This window comes from Populus nigra, chromosome 1 (genome assembly GCF_951802175.1).
Source record: "Populus nigra chromosome 1, ddPopNigr1.1, whole genome shotgun sequence".
Taxonomy (NCBI): Eukaryota; Viridiplantae; Streptophyta; class Magnoliopsida; order Malpighiales; family Salicaceae; genus Populus; species Populus nigra.
Window position 1 is genome coordinate 37,745,208 of NC_084852.1, and position 21,424 is coordinate 37,766,631.

General features: G+C 34.9%; 3 protein-coding genes and 4 non-coding genes across 14 annotated transcripts; 3 read left to right on the plus strand and 4 right to left on the minus strand.

Annotated features, from left to right (window-relative positions):
* The first annotated feature begins 91 nt into the window (after nucleotides 1-91).
* On the plus strand, nucleotides 92-1,985 carry LOC133674484 (uncharacterized). The gene is made up of 2 exons (XM_062095605.1): nucleotides 92-1,557; nucleotides 1,634-1,985. Exons 1-2 carry the CDS (start codon nucleotides 758-760, stop codon nucleotides 1,713-1,715), a joined length of 882 nt encoding a protein of 293 aa, XP_061951589.1. The 5' UTR covers nucleotides 92-757; the 3' UTR covers nucleotides 1,716-1,985.
* Nucleotides 1,986-6,984: 4,999 nt separating this feature from the next.
* LOC133674508 (type I inositol polyphosphate 5-phosphatase 2-like) lies at nucleotides 6,985-14,147 on the plus strand. 6 transcript variants are annotated; one of them, XR_009835245.1, is made up of 13 exons: nucleotides 6,986-7,342; nucleotides 8,095-8,125; nucleotides 8,234-8,336; nucleotides 8,425-8,517; nucleotides 9,068-9,155; nucleotides 9,242-9,346; nucleotides 10,111-10,957; nucleotides 11,439-11,623; nucleotides 12,278-12,386; nucleotides 12,926-13,074; nucleotides 13,284-13,500; nucleotides 13,630-13,895; nucleotides 14,044-14,147. XR_009835245.1 is itself a non-coding variant. In XM_062095670.1 (12 exons), exons 1-11 carry the CDS (start codon nucleotides 7,290-7,292, stop codon nucleotides 13,474-13,476), a joined length of 1,956 nt encoding a protein of 651 aa, XP_061951654.1. In that variant the 5' UTR covers nucleotides 6,985-7,289; the 3' UTR covers nucleotides 13,477-13,500; nucleotides 13,627-13,993. The 6 variants fall into 6 exon arrangements, 5 of the variants coding, with proteins under 5 accessions (XP_061951654.1, XP_061951643.1, XP_061951661.1 ...); XM_062095670.1 differs by lacking the exon at nucleotides 14,044-14,147 and having other exon boundaries at nucleotides 6,985-7,342; nucleotides 13,627-13,993; XM_062095659.1 differs by lacking the exon at nucleotides 14,044-14,147 and having other exon boundaries at nucleotides 13,630-13,993.
* Nucleotides 14,074-16,594, plus strand: LOC133674537 (peroxidase 20). 3 transcript variants are annotated; one of them, XM_062095713.1, is made up of 4 exons: nucleotides 14,074-14,214; nucleotides 15,408-15,599; nucleotides 15,814-15,979; nucleotides 16,106-16,594. In XM_062095713.1, exons 2-4 carry the CDS (start codon nucleotides 15,447-15,449, stop codon nucleotides 16,525-16,527), a joined length of 741 nt encoding a protein of 246 aa, XP_061951697.1. In that variant the 5' UTR covers nucleotides 14,074-14,214; nucleotides 15,408-15,446; the 3' UTR covers nucleotides 16,528-16,594. The 3 variants fall into 3 exon arrangements, with proteins under 3 accessions (XP_061951697.1, XP_061951705.1, XP_061951688.1); XM_062095721.1 differs by lacking the exon at nucleotides 14,074-14,214 and adding an exon at nucleotides 14,231-14,398; XM_062095704.1 differs by lacking the exon at nucleotides 14,074-14,214 and adding an exon at nucleotides 14,435-15,167.
* Nucleotides 16,595-19,488: 2,894 nt separating this feature from the next.
* On the minus strand, nucleotides 19,489-19,575 carry LOC133681262 (small nucleolar RNA Z101). The gene has a single exon (XR_009836495.1). It is a non-coding gene; the product is annotated as a small nucleolar RNA Z101 (small nucleolar RNA).
* Nucleotides 19,576-19,811: 236 nt separating this feature from the next.
* Nucleotides 19,812-19,901, minus strand: LOC133681261 (small nucleolar RNA Z101). The gene has a single exon (XR_009836494.1). It is a non-coding gene; the product is annotated as a small nucleolar RNA Z101 (small nucleolar RNA).
* A 141-nt stretch (nucleotides 19,902-20,042) lies between these two features.
* Nucleotides 20,043-20,130, minus strand: LOC133681207 (small nucleolar RNA snoR14). Its single transcript, XR_009836457.1, has one exon. It is a non-coding gene; the product is annotated as a small nucleolar RNA snoR14 (small nucleolar RNA).
* Nucleotides 20,131-20,181: 51 nt separating this feature from the next.
* On the minus strand, nucleotides 20,182-20,269 carry LOC133681202 (small nucleolar RNA U61). Its single transcript, XR_009836452.1, has one exon. It is a non-coding gene; the product is annotated as a small nucleolar RNA U61 (small nucleolar RNA).
* Nucleotides 20,270-21,424: the final 1,155 nt, after the last annotated feature.

Genomic DNA, 21,424 nt, shown 5'->3' on the forward strand with positions numbered 1-21,424 from the left:
TGGTCAAGGTTTTAAACTTTTTAGTCAAGGGTCGGGAATTCAAGAAATCTTGGGCAGTATTTGTAATTTCGAAATACTCGAAGGAGATTCAAGCAATTTGTCCGTACGGTAATAACAAATTAGTCCACCGAAATTAAAATCATTAATTATATATATTAGGGGTTAGGCAACGGTTATTAATTACTTGACTTGAAACTGTGAAGTCGCCATTTTACTGATTCATAATTTCATCGCCGACCACTCTCTCCCTCTCCCTCCAAAGCGCTCTTTCTTGAAACAGTTACAAAATATTGGCCTCGCTGTTTCTTTCTACTTGAAGAATGCCCATTTCCTGTTCATTTTTAACCATTTTGAGCAGCAAGTAATTATTTAATCGTTTACTTGATTTACATCCAAAAAGGAAGATAATATTTCATTTTACTTCGTTTATAATATTTCCTTGTTTCCGAGCGCAAACCATTTGGAATTGAATTGCTAGTCTGAAAAGCATGATTGAAGTGTCGGTTTATAATAGTTGGTATGATTATCAAATGAATTTCTAGAAACATATTCTTTGCTTGTGATTTGGGTTACTGGAATCTTCTTGTAAGGTACATGGAAGGTAAGTCAATGGAATTTTGTGCTCACAGGTCTTCATTGATTTATTTACTTTTTTTTTTCCCGGAGGGAGTAGATAAAGCTAGCTATTGGAAGATTGACCTTGACTTACTTTTTATAAGATTAATGGCAGTAGCAAGACTATTTGTCATTAGCAAACATGGAGGATCAGAAGACAGATTGTTCCAGCATTATTTCTGATATGGGCGCAAAGGGTCTCGTTTGCCATTATCAGTTTGAAGAAGGGTCGTCTCAGTTTGTTTTTCTAGACATTGACAAAGAAACAGGAGGCGCCAGTATCAACAACTCCCTTAGTTTCTCCACCAGCACTTATCTGCATTTTATCTCTTCATCTAATGGCTTGCTTTTATTGTCTAGTTTTGGGGAGAATCAGCTCAACTATCATGTATTCAATCCCTTTACCAAGCAGTCTGTGACTCTTCCACCGCATGGTATTACCAGGCAAGTCATCAGGTCAGGTCTCGCTTTTGATGGAAAACAGTATCAGGTTGTGCTTGTACATGCTTTCAAAGATGAAGAGAATGGCTTGGGCCCGCTTGCTGATGATGTTGAACTGGAAATCTTCTCTTCCGAAACTGGGGCTTGGAGAAACCATCAACCTTTGAGTTTGTCTTTGAATGTTGAAGTACCTGTCTGTGAGTTTCCTCAGTTGAACGCAACCCCACTTTTTTCCAATGGAGCTATTCATTGGGAAATAAGTGGACGGTTGCTTGTTTATCATGTTAAAGATGATTACTGTGAAGTAATTGAACTGCCAAATGTTTTTGAAGATTGGTCCTGGCAATCAACAATGACTTACAGGCGATGCTTGTGGGAATCTGAGGGGAGAGTACACTACACTTACACTGATTTTGATGGGGTTCATACCTGGAATCTCCTCAAGGAATATGAGCATGATGTCTACTCACACAATAATGTCTATGACAGCGAAAAATTCAGGTGGGCATTAGTATATACTATCGATCATAAAGAGCTGGCAAAACAGGATCCTGATATTCTCTATCTTGGTAATCAGTGGGAGCCTCACAACATATCTCCTTTTGCTTATGTTGAAGATTCCGAGACCATGTATTTGCAGCTTCCAGGAATTGTTGTAGCATACAATACCAAAAATCGAGTTTTGCAGAAAGTATGCAGGTACAAATTTCCAGGCATCGATTTTAATTGCTGTTTTTTCTTCCCCTCCATCCACAGCAATGAGTGCCACCAGAAAAATGCAAGTAAATCACTACGAGTTGGAGAAGTGGTTGATTTACCTATAGAAAAAGAGGTGACTTCGTTTACGTTTTAAGTGGAGTTTTATTGTACTAGCGTTCCACTTCTCGTATAGCTTCTTGCATCGTAAATTCAATTTGATTTCCAGCTAATTGTATCTGGTCTTAGCTCTATTTGTCTCTTAATTATGTGTTTCTTAATTATGTGTTTCTGGGCTTCTTTTTCGCATGAGATTTGTGAGTCTCATATCAGCGAGGAGCATTATTTATCATCTAGTTTTAAAAATTGATAAAAGATTCCAAATCTGGCTTAAGGGCTTCACTATAGACATTGGAAGATCACAAATTCATTTCCCAGATGAAGGTTTTATAGGAGATAGCTGCAAAACAAGTGTCCAGATGGCCCTTATGAGCTATGGTATAAATGTCCATTAGTTTTGCTGGCTTGAAGTAAAAGACGACTCTTATTTGTAAGATAAGAGCACAAACAAATAAATCACAAGCATGCTACGCGGAGAGAATTGCAAGTTTTAATGAGCTTGCCTCGCATCTTAGACATTTTACATGTATCTGTGGCAAAGCTAGTGACAACTTGACTAGAGCAAAAGATATGGAAGGAAGATGTATAGAGATTCCTCTCTCCAGGGATCTAATTCTGCTTTCGGAGCCATTCCCGTTCCCTGCAAACACAATTTCTGTTTTTGTAGGGCAGAAAGACAAACAGGGTCCTCTGTCCCTCAATAATCACACATATTCAAAAAGTTTAGCTTGCTGATGAGCTCGAGGATAAGTTGCCATTAGGTGGTTCAACACGTTAGAACAACATGGCAGAACCACCGAAACCATCTTTAAGGTTTGGTAGGTTGGCTGAATCGTCGAGTCCTTCTGCATCATCTTTTCTAGTTCCGTTCTATCTAGATCAGTATTTTTCTAAGAACTATTAGTTTTTGTTAATATTAATATTATAACATATTTTTCCAAGCTTAAAACAAAAAAAATATCAAGTGAAATTGAGTTAATTTATTAAATCTGAATTATAAGATAGAAATTAATTTATAAAAAAATAAAAAATAATTATAAATTTAAATTCTCAATCAACCTGATGTTGAAGAAAAAAAATAAAAAAAATTATTTAAAATTTTTTTTAAAAATACTAGAGTCAATTAAGCTAACCCAAAACTCGTAATTTAAATTATAAAACTGTGAGAGCCTCATGAAAAAAAATAAAACTTAGTTCTCAATTAATCTAATAATATTTAAAGATAAAATTAAAAAAAAATCAATTAAAAAATGACCTCTATCAACCCGGATTAACCTGCTAAACCTAGATCATATAACCAGAATAATTTTATAAAAAATAAATTACAACACGTTAAAATAAAACTAAAACAAAACTAAGTTTGAAATTTAAAAATAAAAAACACAAACAATCTTTAGAATGAAATTAAAAAAAATCCAGAACATTTCATTATTTATTGATAGAGTGACATAGTAAAACGCCAAAGCCTTGGAGTACATGTTGGTAATAATAATAATTAATGTGGTTGGGCAAATGACAGGGATGCTACTGAAGGTGGCTAGTGGGCACCTCCTTTCTAGTCATTGTTTTTGGTTTGATGCTAGCCTTTAAGGAAGGTGCTGCTGCCTGCCCTGTAGACCTCAAACTATTGACCACTGATGTGTCCTACTAGACTACAATCTTTTAGTGCCAGAAAGCTGTGTCGCCGGTGGCAATTTTTCCCCCTTCCCCTTCCCCTTCCCCTTCCCCTTCCCCTCTCCTTTGAGATTAGTGGTAGCCCTTTGATTTATAGCTCTGGATGACCATTTTTTGTGTTTGATTTGCTGTCCCAAGAGCTCAAGTAGGTAATGAAAGCAACTGTTTGTCTTCAACTTGTTCTTATTTTCATCCCAATTGCTCTTAATCTTTTTATTGTTGATTTAAGTGAGATTAATTCAACGAATTCGATTTCCTCTTTAGTATTTTCTCTAAAATAATGTATAAGCATGTGGTTTACTGTACTGTACAATGATAATGATTATTTTTTAAAATGTTTTTTATTCTAAAATTTATTTTTTAAAAAATTTATTTTTAGTATCGTTACATCAAAACAATTTAAATATATTAAAAAAATAATTTTAAATAAAAAAATTAATTTTTTAACGAAGAAATTAAGTTTTGAAGACTTACGTAGCAACAAAAACAAATGGAAATGGACCATCAAGATTTTTTTATATATATAAAAAAGGAAAATAGAATGAAACAGGGATACCACCTTCTCTAAACTGAGATTTAGACTTTGATATAAACATTTTGACACACAGACTAGGAATCTGTACAGAGATTAAATTATATATTCTGGCCAAATAGGACGAGCAGCTGTAAAGGTCAATATTATCTACCCATCCAAGATCAGGAAGCTTTGCGGGATGCTGATGGTCTTGTGTTTTTGCTCCAGAGAAAGATGCTTCCTGCCCCGCTGCTTTCATCTCTGTTCCTCGTGCTTATCTTCTGCTCTCTCGTGTGCTGGGCAGCTTTTGGATGTTTTTTTTTTATGTGCGTGGCTGTCATGAAGAAAAAGATCGGTAATTCAGTAGCTTAAAAGAGTTTTCCTAATTCATCAGGATTAATTTGTGTTTTTATATCCAGCAGATTTTGATTTTTAGCTACCAAAGTCATGCTTTCATTTCATGCAACGTGGTTCCATTGAATATACTTAATTAAATACTGCTTTTGGCAATGAAATAGCGGTTTAAAGTGTTTTTTATATAGAAATCTATTAAAATAATATTTATTTATTTTTAAAAATTATTTTTAAAATCAATACATTATTATAATTTAAAAATTAAAAAAATAAATAAAAAAATTCAAATTTTAGCATAATGCAACCTTTGAGCAAGGTAACCCTTTAATTCTTTTTTATAGGTTACATACACGACACCTGGTCGAGCAATCTGTTAGAGGTTATGCTGCTCGAAGAAGCATTGAAATTTTAATGGGTTGCGTTACTTTTATTAGTATAATAAAAAAATATATATGTTATTTCCTTCATTTTTTTTCTGGCTTGGTTGTTTGTAATTTTCTGACAACGTGTGCTTTTTTTTTTAAAAAAAAAAAAAAACTCAAATTGTACCTTACTCTTAGGGCTTATGATCAAAATGTCCAATCCATGTTACCGTGTTAGTCACGACAAATTCCATTTTGTGGACATCCATTGTAATTTAGCTAATGTTTTGGGCTATTTTTGTTTATTAGCATGATTTTTTTAAATATTAATAAAATAAAATAATTTTAAAAAAGAATGAAATAATACAGTTTATATATATTACTATTAAAAAACACAACATTTCAAAAAAAAATGATGAAAGAGAAAAGAAATAAAATAAAAAAAGAAACTGCAGAGACACATCAAAATTTCAATTATAACATCACTATCAATATTATCAGGAAGATCTCGACGAGATAAATCCAACAATATCAATGAATGTTCCAGTGGTGACCTAAATGTAACACCCTTGCATCCAAAAGGTGGCGGCGGGTCATTCACTTTTTTTGCAGTAAGTATGACACACTCCATTCGTTGTTGGTGAATTTTTTTGGTGTTTTTGCATTTGTTTTATTGAGATCTTTATGATAATATTGATGTTATCATAATTGGAGTTTCGATTTGTGCCTACAAAATTTTTTCTATCTCTTCATAAATTACAACGAGAGATAAGAAAGAAAAATAAATAAAAAGATCTTAGAGGTACATTGAAACTATGATTGCGACACAATCAGTATCATCAGAAAGAAAGATCTTGATGAGACCAATCCAATGATACAAAGAAATGTCATCAAGGATGATCCAAGTATGTCACATTTGCCATTTAAGGATAGTGGGTGGCTCACTTGATGTAAGTGTGACCTACTTCATTCATTGTTAGTTATCTTTTTTTCTTATATCGTTGGATATATCTCGTTGAGATCTTTTTTATAATATTAATTATATGGTGATTGAAGCTTTGATGTGTCTCTTATGTTTCTTTTTTTATTTGTTTTCCCCTCTCTCTTTTTATATGTAGCTCATTTCATTTTTTTTTTTAAAATGTTGTATTTTAAAATAGTTACAAGCTTGAATGTCGGCTTTTCAATCGCTTCACTTCACGTATAAACTATGCAAGTTATTTTTAAAATTGTGTTATTTTGCTAATATTTTTTTTAAAAAAATATTATTTTTTATTTTTATTTTAAAAAAGAAGCAATGTTTAGCTGTGTCCAACTCTGAATCCAAAATCTTGCACTTACGAACAACAACAGGACAGGCTACCGTACGTCCACACGGCCAAGATCACCCCTGCACCAGCCAAAAAGGAAAGAACCCTACCAGCAAATTAATGGTGATTTGCAAGAAAGAAAATCTTTCCTTCCCATCAGCATGCCATTAACATTTAATAATAATTGATTTTTCCATAAAGAAAAAACCTTACCTTCCCCCAACAACCCCATTAGCATGCAATTAACAATATTGATTTTCTCAGAAAGAAAAATCTTACCTCCCTTATTTTCCTCATATTTATAAAATGGTTGACTGTCGTGGAAAGGAAGCGTTTAGGAATACGACTTTACGTGTGTTTCCAAAAATCTTAAATTACTTTTCAATTATTTTTTCTTATTTTTAAATCTTCTTCAGATCCAACCATGAAATCACTATCTAAATTAACCCAGACAAGGAAAAGTTTTTTTAAAAGTAAAGTGCTGCCACGATAGCTTCTCGATGATGAACTTTCTATATACTTTTTTATTTTTTTTGTTGGATATAGAGTATTTGGAAGTGTAATAATATATTCGCTATTGTTTTTTTAAATTTTTTTAACTTGAAAATACATTAAAATAATTTTTTATTTCAGCACTTTAAAATAATCAAGAATACATAAAAAAATATTAATTTAACACAATACCAGACTATGGATTAATCTACCTGATACATGTGTATGGTTGAGCAAAGTTTAGGAGACTCTGATAGAACACTTCCTTTTGACTTGTTATAAAAATCTGAGTTTCCCTATGAGTGAAGGAAAGTCTTTATCAACCTCAACCATAGACTCCTTATATGTATTAGCATTTCCCTAAAAGAATAAGAAAAAGAAAAAGAAAAAACCAGTTGGAGGTTTTAATAATAGTTGAAAGTTGAAAAACATGGGAGAGCGCTTCATCTTCACATATAGTGCGCTGAACCCATCTTTTGTTGTCCGCTTTTGCATCAGTTCAAGGGTCATTTCTCTTACACATGACATCTGTGTCTCTAAATATCACGCAATATAAAAAATTTAAAAAATAAAAAGAATCACTGTCCTACCAATGAGTCACAGTTGTCCTTTGAATGTAATCTTTTCTTAATTACTTGTGGATTATCTGTTTGACATAAAACTCTATATCTTAGTGTCAACCCCCACTTTTTCGGCTATTAAAATATTTGCATGTTTGAGGCTGTCTTGTTCTGGTGCGTTTCAAATCTAGGCTGTGACTGGAGGTATGCTCAGTTTTGTTTATGTATTGAGCCTAATTTGCTTGTTCACTATTAATTTATAGTCACTCCTCTTGATCAGCTTTCGTTCATAAACTTTATTAGATTGATGTGGGCCGGGGCTCACACCTTGATTTGGATTTTATGATGTGATTAAGGATCAGTGATTTGAATGATGGAAAATTCCCAGTTGGATTTCCTTCAGGTTTGATTAGGATCTGGGGGCAAAGTGTATTTCTTTTATGCTGTGTTTAACTGTCACTTTAGTGGCCTACTTGCCTGTACGCTTGTAATTGTAATGACAGTAACATCAATTGATTTTAAGTGTGTTTTGTAGCACTGTATTGTTAAAGGAGAAAGTGACCTTTCGATATTCATAGAACTTGATTTTAGATATGTTGAATTTTCTATAATATCATGCTGGGATGTTTCGGTATCAGAAAATCTAAGACGTGTCGGTGGACCATTGAATTATTCTTATTTGGCAAGTTGAGATTGTGGATGGCTGTTAAATATGTCCACACTTTTTCTGTCCTTTCTGTTTGATCCTAGTATGAATCTTCTTTATGTGATTGGCATCACAAGAAGCCTAACCTTAGGCCTTGTTGTTTTATAATGGTCTTTAAATCTTTTATTTTAATGCTAATCTCCTAGGATGGTGACAATCCCACGCCTGTTCCTGTTCCCTTTTGAAGGTCTTGTTTTTCTTCGAAAGTCTGCTATATAAATTGTTTTGCATATCTTTGTTCTTGATTCAGAATGAGGACCAGGAGAGGGAAGCGAGCTGAGGTATGCTTAAATGCTCCTTGCCTTGGCACTGCTTGTATTTCTTTCTTTTTTTGTTTCTTTAGATGGTTCTGCATGTTGTTTATTTTGGAGAGTTGCATTTTGTTGCAGCCTTTCTGGCCTTCACTTGTGATGAAGAAATGGTTGAACATAAAGCCCAAGGTTTATGATTTTAGTGAAGATGAATACACTGAAACTGAGAGTGAAGATGACGGTATGGTTTTAGTGTTTACTTGTCTTCATTTTTTATTAATTACTCTAACTACTACGTGCTTGATCATGTTCTGTCAATTTTTATACAGCGTCCCCTGTTAAAGATGAATCAGTTAATGTGAATGAGGATCATGCAAATAGGACACAGGGGAACCCATATGTGTTTCAGAGTCGAATTTCAGGCAACAATCTTTTTCTTTATCTGTTATTGAGCCTCCTTTTGTCATTTTCGATGCATTCAAACTTAATAGCATATGTTGTCTCTTGAATGTATCACTCGGTCCTATTGCCTGTCACCAGTTTCCCTTTTCATTAAGATTTTCAGAAATTTGAGCTACCCCAAGAGTAAGACTTCGAGGTTTACTTACAAAAGATTAAGCTTTCGAAGTATTTGTAATTGTGGGTCAGAAATTTGAGCTATACTGGCTTGTCATTCAAAGTGTCTTAACTTTCTGCAATTCTCAGCTCAGTGATGTTGCTTTTCTTTTCTTTCTTGTGTGCGAGCATGGCACTTTTTGTGATTTAAGATTCTGTAGCAACTTGCTGTTGACAATTTGGATTCTTGAATTTGGAAGAAAGGTGTTTTGTTATGGTTCTGCTGAAACATAAAGAAATAGTTGATCATATGCTTCCTAGTGGACTTGCAAATTATGGAAAGATCATTTTATCTTATCTGATTACATACAAGGCCAGTTTGTGATCATCTGTTGTTTTGATTTTTAATTGATCCAGATGTACCTTCCAAGGGCTATCCATCAAGACATGAGCGAGGGAAATCTGAAACTCTGCGTCTTCAATACATAAATACGAAGGATGTGAGGTTGGCTGTAATCTGCTTATTCTTTGAATATTAGGCTAAAGATTTTAATTATTGAGAATACAATGTTAAACATTTGGTTATTGTAGGGTGACAATAGGTACTTGGAATGTTGCTGGAAGACTTCCATACGAGGATCTTGATATTGATGATTGGCTTTGTACAGAAGAACCAGCGGACATTTACATCATTGGGTAAGTATTTCATCACTTTGTTTTCTCTTCTTGATGACTGGACTTGTTGTAAGAATTTATATGTGCACATATCCAATGCTTCTTTTTTTGTATCAGGAAATCTTTACAATCGTTCTTTCTGTCTCTTCATGCATGCATATGCCCTACTTTGTTTGCGAATGTGATTGCTTCTGTTTTCTCTGATCTGTTTGATTGCAATGTTCAGAAAATCTTTGGATCTATTTGTTAAGAAATCCCAGAGGATTTTCCTTGTAGAGAATCAGATTATAAGTACATAACTAACGAGGCTGACTTTATTTCTTGTCATGGTCTTAGCCCTCAAAGAATCTGGCATCAATTAGTCAACCACGCACCCCAGAGTAAGGAACTGATTGGAAATCTAAAGCTTTAATTGAATCATCTGCCATCCAAGCAGCATCTGGTTGTCATTTGTTTCTAGAGCATACACATGAAAAACTTAAGAAACAATATGCTAATAACTCATTCTGTATTTCTGGGATTTGCTGTTTCTCAGCAAGTGGATGGCAGCTGGAAATCAGAGGGCCAGTTTTACATCTTGTGGCCCACACCTGATCAGTTCCTCAACCAGAATTATCCCAAAAAACCCACCCTAATAATTATCAGACCCCGGCTGCTTGGGTCCAGAATGTACAGTTTTAGAAGCTACTCCAAAAGCAGACATCCATTCCTATAATATTCTATGTGGTTGTTAACATTTGTATACAATAGATCTTAGCATTCTTTTTATTTTTTTCCTTGAACAGTTTCCAAGAGGTGGTCCCTCTGAATGCTGGGAATGTTCTGGGAGCAGAGAGTAATAGACCAATTACAAAATGGGAGGAAATCATTAGAAGGACTCTGAACAAATCGCTACAACCCGAAAGAAAATACAAATGTTATAGTGCCCCTCCCTCACCAGTATTAAGAACTTCTTCAGTTGCTGATGAACTTGCAGATGAGGTCGATTCTCTACCATTAGAGATGATAAATGAGGAATATATAGAAGCTGCTGATGGTTGTGAATCTAACATACTGGAGTTTGGCAAAGCAATTGGTATAGGAAAGAATTTAAACTTAAAGAGAGTATATGGAATTGATTGTGAAAGTAGATTAGACTGGCCTGAGCATTCATTGGCTGCCACCCCACAAGAAGTTATCTCTTCCAATTCCAAGTTACGGAGAGTATCGAGCAGTTCTGCAAGAATAGGCTTCAGTTGGACAGAGAATCCTTCATTATTTAGTCCTCAGAATATTGCTTTGAACAGGAGTGGACTGAAAAGATCTCACCACAGTTTTGGAAATTTAGGCTCAATGTGGTTGGAGCAACAACAGAGGCACAAGGTTCCTGAAGTTATTGATTCTTTCTCCGAGGTCTCTGATTGGTTATCTGAAGCAGAGGATGACACTTTCTTAGAAGTACCAAGCGATCAATGTTACAGTGAAATCATCAAAGATAATGGCAAGCCACTCACTAAGTATGTGCGAATTGTTAGCAAGCAAATGGTAGGAATATATGTATCAATTTGGGTGCGCAAGAGGTTGAGGAGACATATAAACAATTTGGAGGTCTCTCCTGTTGGAGTTGGTCTTATGGGCTATATGGGAAACAAGGTACTGCCTGTTCATCTATTTTCTTTGTTCATCACAATAGTTGACAAATATGTTTCATTTCTACATGCATCTATATGAAGTATCTAGACTTTTTCACTAGGATATTTTTGTGGAACTCAAGTATGTAGACAAAAGGACCACAAAATAGAAAAGAGAACTAATAAAGCAGTGTTATAATTGCACAACATGCTAGTTGTAATTCCAATCGTTGCAGCGGTGCAACACATCAGGTTGCATCATGCTATGGAGGCTACCATCTTAATTTTACTATAATTGGGAGTAAATGTTTTATACATTGTTACCTTTTGTATGTTAGATGGGATGAGTTCAGCGCCTCCATATTGTGATGTAATGCTGGGGGGTGGTTTCATGCTGAAGACTATTGCATGGGTCATAGAGAAGATAACATTTGCATCGATCATAGTTGAACATGCTTGCCTTTGCTTTACCAGCATCTTATTAGAGGCTGCTGCTGATGCAGGGATCTGTTTCTGTTAGCATGTCTCTTTTCCAGTCAAGGCTGTGCTTTGTTTGTTCTCATCTGACCTCAGGTCAGAAAGAGGGGGCTGAACAAAGGCGTAATGCTGATGTCTATGAAATTATACGACGTACCCATTTCTCATCTGTCACGGACGCCAATCAACCACAGACAATTCCATCTCATGAGTAAGCAACCTTTTGATATTAAACTTCAATATGCACTATGTTTCATGACTTTGCTTTTTTATTGTATTTCCAAATAATACTTCAGCAGAGAATACTGAATTGCTCAAGTACTAAGCATCTTTATGTCAATTCATTCCATGAATAAATTTGTGTGATGCATGTCTGGATGCTGTGTGTTATTCATAGCACTCAGCAGACATCTTGTCGTCTCATGGATTATCTTTCCTAGCTGGTTACAATATGGTTGTCGTGAGCTCCATACTCATGCTCAATAGTTTTCATGATTTGCCTAGGAAATTAAACTGGTTGGAGTAACCTAGGAATTCAATGTATATACCCGTTTTATAATCGTAGTGTGATTTCATTGAGAAACCTAGTTGCTGGAAATAAATAACTCAACTGCACCAGAGTGCTATACTTGCGCCTTTTCTGGTCCTTGTGTAGGTATCAAGACATATACTTACAAGAACAGAAAATGCACACATGAGTTGTTTCAGGGTAAATTTTCTTAAAGTTATCATGTGATGACAAATTCGTGTTGATTTATTATAGTGACTGGATGTGTTATCAATGACTTCAAATCCTTTTTCCTTTTGTGACTGTTCTCTATAATTTACCTGGTCAATGTATTTATAATTGGGTGCTTCTGTACAGTCATATATTCTGGTTTGGGGATTTGAATTATCGTCTCAATATGTTGGACACAGAGGTCAGGAAGCTTGTTGCTCTGAAGAAATGGGATCAACTTATCAACAGTGATCAGGTGAGACTCATAAACAATCAAGTTTCCACTGTCTTCTGGAATTGTTTCAGCCTCTTTAATCAGTGACATTTTTTTTCCTGAGAAGCATGTTGTTCTAAGATCTAGATATAATGTGGATCATAAGAGAGTGATTTAACTTTCACCCTTCCTGTAATAACAATGACAAAACTCACCAAATCACTTGACGAGGAAACTATTGCTTTCGGAATTATTGGATCTGTAACTGTAAATGTTCTAATAGAAGATTTATATTAGAGTTTTGAAAGATGGTACAGGGCTTATCTTTGAAGGAGACCTTTGTAGTATTCTAACTTGTTAAGTTTTCTGGATAGATTTAAACCAACTGTGATCAAACATGTCAGGAATAGCTTCCTCACACCTTGATTTGTACTTTTAGAAGTGATAGCTTTCTCACGTTTGAGTAATGTAATGGTTTGCCCTTTCTGCAAATAATGCTCTCTATTTTCTTCTAAGCAGCATCTTGCTTGTTTTTTTTTTTTTTTTGGAGGAACTGTTAAAGATTCATCTTTGTTTGGCAGCTAAGCAAAGAACTTCGCAGTGGGCATGTATTTGAAGGATGGAAAGAGGGAGTGATAAGCTTTCCACCAACTTACAAATATGAAATAAACTCCGACAGATATGTCGGGGAGAACCCTAAAGAAGGCGAGAAGAAGAGATCTCCAGCATGGTAAGTACAGGTTATTTCAAAATAGCAGTTTGCCTTTGTTTGCTTATTTCCTATAATCATAGTAAGGAAAAAGAGATTGGTAGGAAGAAATCCAAGATTTCTGGTAGAACAATTTTCCTTTTCTCTTAGTTTGGATGGTTCAAAAAGTAAATCAATCTAACATTTGAATGATCATGGTCACCTAACTATTTAGTTAACATCATATGCAGGTGTGATCGAATACTTTGGTTTGGAAAAGGTATAAAACAACTTTCTTACAAGCAGTCAGAATTAAGGCTCTCGGATCATCGACCAGTCAGTTCAATGTTCCTGGTTGAAGTTGAAGTCTTTGATCATCGAAAGCTGCAAAAAGCACTCAATGTCAATAGTGCGGCAGTGCATCCTGAGATTTTCCTCGATTAATGAGGGAATTATAGTAGATAGAAGGTAACTATATAATGGTTTGTAGGATTGGTACTGATTTACATGAGAGTTTTAAGGCTTAATTGTGACCATGCTGGTTTTTTGTTTTCCTAGGAAGGTATGCTAACTTTGCTGTCATATTCTTTCAAGCAGGGAGTTGCTGATCAATCTAACAAGCTGAAGATATATATAAACTTCGATTTCATTGGAACACCAACAATGATGAGCCTATATTATACATGCAAGAAACACAAAAGCTTTTTTGAATTTTTTGAAGATGATAGCAGGAACAGACGTGGTTGTCTGGGTCTTGCTTGTTAGGAATGGAACATGGAGAGCTGAAATGATGGGGTCCCCCCCCCCCCCCCCCTCTTTTTCTAGAGAACCTCCGAAGTATATCCTCTTAGTTTGGTTCGTTGGTAATGTACATTAAACTGTAAAAATTAGGTGCTCTGTATTTTGCAATTGAAATTTTGGAGTCGGTCAGATTAATACATGACAAAACTTACGATCGCAATTTCTTTTGTTCTTGTTTTTCTCTTCCTTTCTCTTTTATTCTGAAAGCAGAATACCACTGTGACAACAGTTTAAAGAACAATTCTCATTAAATTTCAAGCTCGCTCAAATTATGCAAGGCTGGGATGTCAGCAACACAGCAATTCATCTGTTAATTGAATGTCCAAGTTAGCTCAAATTTTGGCAAAACAAAGTTGAGTGAAGCATTCAAGACAAAGACAGGTAATTCTGGATCATTTATTTTCTGTCTCTCGTTCGTGTCAGAATGTTAAATTTCTTTCGTGATGCACAGTTTTATCCTTGAGAAAAAAACATGGCCTCCCCAATGTAGAGTGAAGTCAGTCAACCGAGTGATCCAGAATCAAATCCTTGCCTTACATCAGATCAGGGATGAGAAAGAGGGAGGGTATGTTAAGCAGTCCAATATCAAATGGACTTTCTGATGAAGCCACCATTTAATACACAATAATAAACAAACACCTGTTCCTCTATATCTTAATTAATGATGCAAAATGATAGTCATCAACAACCTCGTTAAATTTTATTCTGATAAAGCGTATCGTAATTGAAAAAAAGCTACTACTATTTTACAAGAATTAAATATTGTCCCTAGAAAATGAAAGCATACGGTGCTCGATTAAATTAAAACGTTAGCCTTGACATGGCCATTGTATTCCTTCAAGAAAGTAATCACGTCCCAGAGGAAAACAAAGCTATTAAGTTAGGTTGAATTAGTTGTATCGACTTTGACTTGGGAGATAGCAAAAGAATCCCGTTACTACTTTATTAGGATAAAGTTGGTTTGAAAACATTAGAAGGAACATGGAGAACGGTACAAGGAAACGTCATTATCACCTGAGCTTGTTCCTATAAGTAGGAAATGCTGGCCCAACATTAAGCAATCTTAAACCAAACCATCTTTCTGGTGCGTGGTTGTCATGTCATGTGATTTCTCAATGAATCCCTTTACAATGGTCTTTATCACTTTACTGGTTTTGGTCTTGCAAAGCTTGTCGACCTTTGGTGATGAACAACTTTTAGTCCGTGACTATTACAAGGAAACATGCCCTATGGTTGAAGAGATTGTTAGGTATAATCTTCAGTTTGCCGTGCTTAAAAATCCAAGAATGGCCGCCTCTCTGCTTCGCTTGCATTTTCATGATTGCTTCGTTATGGTCAGGCCTCTCGTTTTCTCTAATTCTGTGTCTGTGTTTCCTCGTAATGAATATTGCACTCCCTTTTCTTGCTGTTTTTCTTTTTGGAAAAATAAATAAATAAAGAATTGCTAGAGAACTGAATACTACTTGCTAACAGATAATTCTCATTAATTTTGTAGCATCATCATTCTTTCTATCACAAATTCACAATTCCAAGTCTTAAACTCACCAATCCTGATTGGTTCTGGTATTAATCAGGGATGCGATGCATCGGTTCTTCTAGACAGCTATGGAGGTATGGTCAGTGAAAAGCAGGCAGGGCCTAACGTGAACTCATTGCGTGGATTCGAAGTCATTGATAGGATCAAGTATCAATTGGAAGAAGCATGCCCTCTCATAGTCTCATGTGCTGATATCTTAGCCATTGCTGCTCGTGATGCTGTTGCAGTGGTAAATGTGCATACACACACACACACACACACCTCTCTTCTGCCTTTCATCTCACTACTGTCTCATTATATATAAGCTCCATTACAAGGTGGCTTCAATAACATAAATGTTAAGAAAGCTGGTCATGTCGTATGTCAAATGATTAATTCCTTGATCGATGACATTTGGGATCAAGTAATATATGTAGTTTCTAATTTTCCTTTTACTTTGGAAGAGAGGTGGCCCAGGTTGGGAGGTTTATCTAGGCAGAAAGGACTCCCTCAAGGCAAGTTTTGATGGTGCCAATCAGTTTATACCCGCACCAAATTCCTCTCTCGAGACTCTCATTGCCAATTTTAAACAACATGGTCTTGACATAGGAGACTTGGTTGCTTTATCAGGTAAAATCCACAACATTATCTCATGTAAATAATTACTTATTTATTTATAAATCTTTTTAAAAACACCACTAAACACGTAGGTTGTAATGACATATAGTGCTTGCCCTAAGCGTCTTGGTTTCACAGGTAGCCACACGATGGGAAAGGCAAGATGCTTAAGCTTTAGGCAACAAATACACGATGAGAGTGCTGAAGAACATTACGATAAATACAAGAGATACACCCCCTTTCGAAGAATCCTACGGTCCATATGTCCAAAAACAGGAAAAGACAATCGATTGGCTCCGCTTGATTTTGAAACCCCGGCTAGATTTGACAACCACTATTTCCTCAACATTCTTGAAGGAAGAGGGTTGCTGGGGTCCGATAACGTGTTGGTGACAGAAGATCATGAGGGGGAGATAAGAAAGCAGGTGTGGGCTTATGCCGCTCATCAAGAGCTTTTCTTCGCATCGTTTGTCAATTCTATGATAAAGATGGGGAATATTAACGTACTTTATGGGAATGAAGGAGAGGTCAGGAAAAATTGTAGGTTTGTCAACACCTAACAAGTTTCTCATTCTGGACGAGTTAAATTGTGGATCTTGGTTACTTAATTTATGGACTATTGGATTATTTCTGCTCTTCTGTGATTTGATTAATTTGGAGATGTTTAATATGATTGTTGTTGCTCTAGAATAGTTGAATAGTCTTTTGAGCGATATCACAATGATGTGTAGAGAGAGAGAGAGAGGAAATTTAAATCCAAAATGATTGCTTTTACGTGCACAAGATTTTGGCTTAGATTATTTATTTTAGAGACAAGAAATTATCACATGGTGACGCCTCAAAGACTTAGGAACAGTACCTCTGATGGCCAAACCAAGTTATAAACCCTACATAAAAGAGAAGGAGAAGATGTTGGATTTTTAAAATAGATGAATCTGAATTAAAAATGCATTGATAAACAGGGACTGAATTAATTTACTCTTTAAGAATATGATCCTGAGAGAAGTGCGGTCTCAAAAATGGACAAGGGTTACAGAATTGCAGTCCATATACAGAGACCATTATTTAGATAGAAACCAGCAAATGCATCCCTTACCTCCCACCATGAATTCTCCATATCATAAAGGAAGGTTTTCCGATCAATTTCAGGCATTGAGACACTGTATTCTTCTCATGAATAATATAATTACAACGCTTATTCTAATAAATAAGAGTCGGTCAGAAGTGCCATATAATAATGGAATTCGCGCCACTTAAAAGCCATGCCATATTCTAAACAAAGATAATTGTTCTTTCATTCCTGGTTCGGTCAAGAGCATGGATAATTAATACGATTCGCTATCTTGCCCGTTTGCATAATTCCTTGGTAGGCAATCGATTTTTTCAAAGTAATATTAAAATAGTGGATCTCCAGCTGCTGCAGGCGTCTTGCCCGGCAACCTTCGTGCATGGCGTGCATCTCTGTGGACTCTGCATACCACACTGAACTCAACGTGCTTGTATCTTAGACAATACACGCCTAGACCTGTTTTTTACCTGTAACTATCTTCATCCACACCCTAAACATATATTTTCAGTGAAAACAAAGCAAAACGTTAGCATATTGAACACCTGATATATAAGATATGGAGCAGTACTGATCATGTAAGATAATCTTAATAGGCTAAGCGTATAAATGCAATGGAAAATTAATTGGATATATACCTCAGTATTGATTAACTATTGAAGCAATTGTTCAAACAAAAATTTGTTGTAAAAAATAAAGAGTTCTAATATATATATGTCAAGCTTTATGATCAATACGTGTGGATAGAAGGCACAGTATTTTTATTGTTAATCTTCTTTTTGCCAGACTAGAGATGCTTTATATATAACTTAACTTTTACACTTCTATCCGTTATAGATTGCTTCACTCACTACTAAAATTCAATAGACTCTAAACCTGAATTATTATTTAATTTAAAATCTACATGACATATATGAGCCACCTAAAGAATATTTTTCTGCAACTGACGGATTTATGACTTGGTGGTTGAATGAACAAGAGCCTCCTTGGACAAGTATTCATCAGAACTACAAAGAGCTGCCCTATCTTTGCTGAGATCGATGGCGGTGAACTTGGGAGTTGATTCAGACGAGCCTGCAAAACTATATAAATAAGATGTACAAGGGATAAGAATGAATTATCACCCACCTTGTGAGCAGGCAAAAAAGGTGACGCGTCTCACACAACGCTCTCTGATGCAACTGGATTGACCTTGTTACTTCAAGAAAGTGAAGTGCAGGGTTCACAAATCAAGAAAAATGGTAAATGGTTGCCATGTTATATAAATGAATATTTTGCACTCTAATAGGTCATTTGTAAGCAGATAACGATGAATGAGGAATATGAGATCATAGAGGCACAGAGCTGTTGCGAACTCAGAAAAAGAATGACTTTCATTCAGTCCAATTATGGAGGCCATGGCAGGACCTTTGCCAGAACTTGTTAAGGAGAAGGGAGCGGAATACATTAGGCTTGTTATTACAAGCAAACTTGTTGGTAGAGGCTTCCTGGGTCACATGAAATTGGGGGAGTAAAATAGTTTTGCAAGATAAGTTTTATTTAGAAACTCTGCTTTCCGGTGATAGATAGGGTCGCTGGAGGCCTTCCCAGCTTCATTCCATTCAGATCTAAAACCCAGAAATTTTTTTAGTATAAAAATTATGCAAAGGAAAACCCTAAACCTGGGACAACATTCTTGATCTACTAGTCAGTTTTTCTTGAGGTAGCTTCAAACCCTGAACTGCTTTGGACGTCTTCTGTTTGACATGATGGACCTTTGCATACTCTCGCTTAAAAATTAAAGAGCTGCAGACCATCTCATGTAACAAGACATCATTTCTACAACATTAGAAATGGTTAAAAATCGCTTCCAAGTCAAAATATTTTCAAGATTAATATGTTTCATATTTTCAAATCAATACAAATCATGCAAAGGCATAGCTCAGATCACACTTCTACCATACATAATCACCATCTTCTACTGGGATTCTGAAATACAAACTCTTCCCAGTCAATTTAGACGCCAACAGTTCACATGTGGTCACTCCAGCACCAGGCTCTTTCTTTTTTTTGGTTCTCTTAACTTCAGCACCATGCCATCTAATGATTTGAAGATTGCTTCTAATAACATATTCAGTTTAGCCCATGCCCGGCATTATTAACTGCATAATGACATTTATACTTGCAATCACGCTCCAACAAGCTTGAGGAATTATATAGTAATCAGAACCTGTCCGTATGAACATTACAGTGCAGCTTTGCCCTAATTAATTAACATTCTAACCTCATTTTTACCCCCATGATTAACCATAAGAACAATAAAATTGTTGACACAATATGATTGTACAATTTGGCAGCTCCAATTCAGTGATGGTGGAAACAACCAGTTGTTCGCAATGGGTACACACTGATTCATCAAAGCAATAAAGCATAATAAATCAAATGAGAACGGAAGAATCGACATGAACAATAGACATAAGGGCATCAGGTCTCCAAGGTGTTACAGCATCAACGATATTCAGATGAAAATTACTCATTAAAACACATGATGCATCTGCCCCCAAATAAAGAAAAGCTTCATTACACAAATTGACAATAAATAAGAAACCTGCCAAGAACTCGAAACTCTAAAATCACCTAATTAAGACCCGTTTAGTATTGTGGTAAAGATAGTTTTTTTAAAATATTTTAAAATAATATTTTTATTTTTTCAAATTGATCATCGTATATATTAAAAACCAACTGATAACATCTAAATGTCGTTCAGGAGTTTGAGAAGAAATAAAAGGGAAGTGGAGAGAAAGGCATCAGGTCTCCAAGGTGTATAGCATCAAGAAATATTCAGACGCAAATTACCCATTAAAACATGAGATTCATCATATGCCCCAAAACAAGGAACTTCAGAAACAAAAACATGACAAGACTCCAACTTTAGTCTCTCACAAAACAAAACCCATTGTTATACGAACAATGTAGAAGTCTATCAAGATAAATATGAGAAGGTTATTGAGATTATTAAAAAGATAGAAAGCGATCAGAACCTGTCGGGATTCAAGATAACATCACACAGTTACTAAGTCAGTGGATTGACAGACATGAATTTCTATCTTCACCTCGCTTTCTATCATCAACAAATCAAAAACACATATGTAAATATACACAAAAGGGTAAGCTCAGAACTTCTTAGAGGTTTGTGCAGCCGTCAAAGACAACCTCATCTGAGATCGTCTCCGGAACACAGAATTTCATCACAGCATGATTTTTAAAAACTACGAAATAAAAAACACAGATAGAATGAGGAGCAGAAAAACGTGGAGCTTTCAAAAAGGACAGCAAAGAAACATAGAGATCTAATTGACTTTGGAAAGTGAAATAGTGCTGAAGGAAAAACAGCGACGGGGTAGTGGTTGGGGGATATATTGAGTGTATTTATAGATAGAACAGGTTGCTGAAGAAGCCGAAAACAAAAGGAAAGACAAACCCTAATTCCTCATGTCACGTGACAGTACGTGACTAAATTATATGTAAACTCAATTATTATAAATTATAAAAAACATCAAAAGAATTGTGGTCATATAATAAACATTAACCTCACTTTTTTTTTTTGGTTCTTTTACTGGCATTTAATAATTATAATTTGATTTTGTAAAATTAATTTTTAAAAAAATATTTAAAATTATGAACACACGAGTTAATATGAGATAAAAAATATTAAAAAAACAATAAAAATAAAATATAAAGGAAAGAAAAAAATCCACTTTGGGCCACATTATTTTTTTTTATTTATTTACAATTTAATTATTTAATATTAAATTACTTAAAATTATATTTTATTTTGATTGATTTTATAAGAAGTTATTCGTGATTAAAAATATGTTTCAAGTAGAGTTGCCATTTAAAGACAAAATAAAATTTAATCTTATTAATTTAAACAATGAAAACTTTAGAAATTTAATTTTAAATTGAAATAAATATTTGATTTTTTTAAAAAAAGTATTGTTTTTATTCAGTTTTCATATTAATTTTTTGTTGAAATCAACATAATTATTATTGTGTAATAACACATTAACTATAAAAACATTAACAAAGCTCGCATCCTTTATTTATGTTAAGAAAAAAATATTTCACCCAGTTCCGTGGCACAATGAATCAAACTAGTTTGTTCACCAAATAAAACTGGTAAAATAAAATGTAAATGGAAACCTCAATTTAATCCTTTAACTATATACTTTAGCTTTAACTATAAATTTCATTTATTTTCTCTCGATTTTTCTAATATTTCTTAATTAGATCCAACAACATTTTCGTCCAAAAAGAATTTCAAATTGATATTTTGTATATAACTTGTTGGTCAATTTTTCCTTTAATCAGCACCATTTCAATATATAACCAGATGTCATGCTAGCGGGCTG

What these genes read in the sequence shown, in the direction of transcription:
- LOC133674508 (XM_062095670.1), top strand. Translation starts at nt 7,290, where the DNA reads ATGTTTGAGGCTGTCTTGTTCTGGTGCGTTTCAAATCTAGGCTGTGAC. An exon ending in AACTGAGAGTGAAGATGACG is followed by an intron (nt 8,337 to 8,424) that starts GTATGGTTTTAG and finishes ATTTTTATACAG; the next exon opens with CGTCCCCTGTTAAAGATGAA. An exon ending in GCGGACATTTACATCATTGG is followed by an intron (nt 9,347 to 10,110) that starts GTAAGTATTTCA and finishes TTCCTTGAACAG; the next exon opens with TTTCCAAGAGGTGGTCCCTC.
- LOC133674537 (XM_062095704.1), top strand. Translation starts at nt 14,931, where the DNA reads ATGTCATGTGATTTCTCAATGAATCCCTTTACAATGGTCTTTATCACT. An exon ending in CTCGTGATGCTGTTGCAGTG is followed by an intron (nt 15,600 to 15,813) that starts GTAAATGTGCAT and finishes TTACTTTGGAAG; the next exon opens with AGAGGTGGCCCAGGTTGGGA. An exon ending in AGACTTGGTTGCTTTATCAG is followed by an intron (nt 15,980 to 16,105) that starts GTAAAATCCACA and finishes TTGGTTTCACAG; the next exon opens with GTAGCCACACGATGGGAAAG.
- LOC133674484 (XM_062095605.1), top strand. Translation starts at nt 758, where the DNA reads ATGGAGGATCAGAAGACAGATTGTTCCAGCATTATTTCTGATATGGGC. An exon ending in TATGACAGCGAAAAATTCAG is followed by an intron (nt 1,558 to 1,633) that starts GTGGGCATTAGT and finishes CTTGGTAATCAG; the next exon opens with TGGGAGCCTCACAACATATC.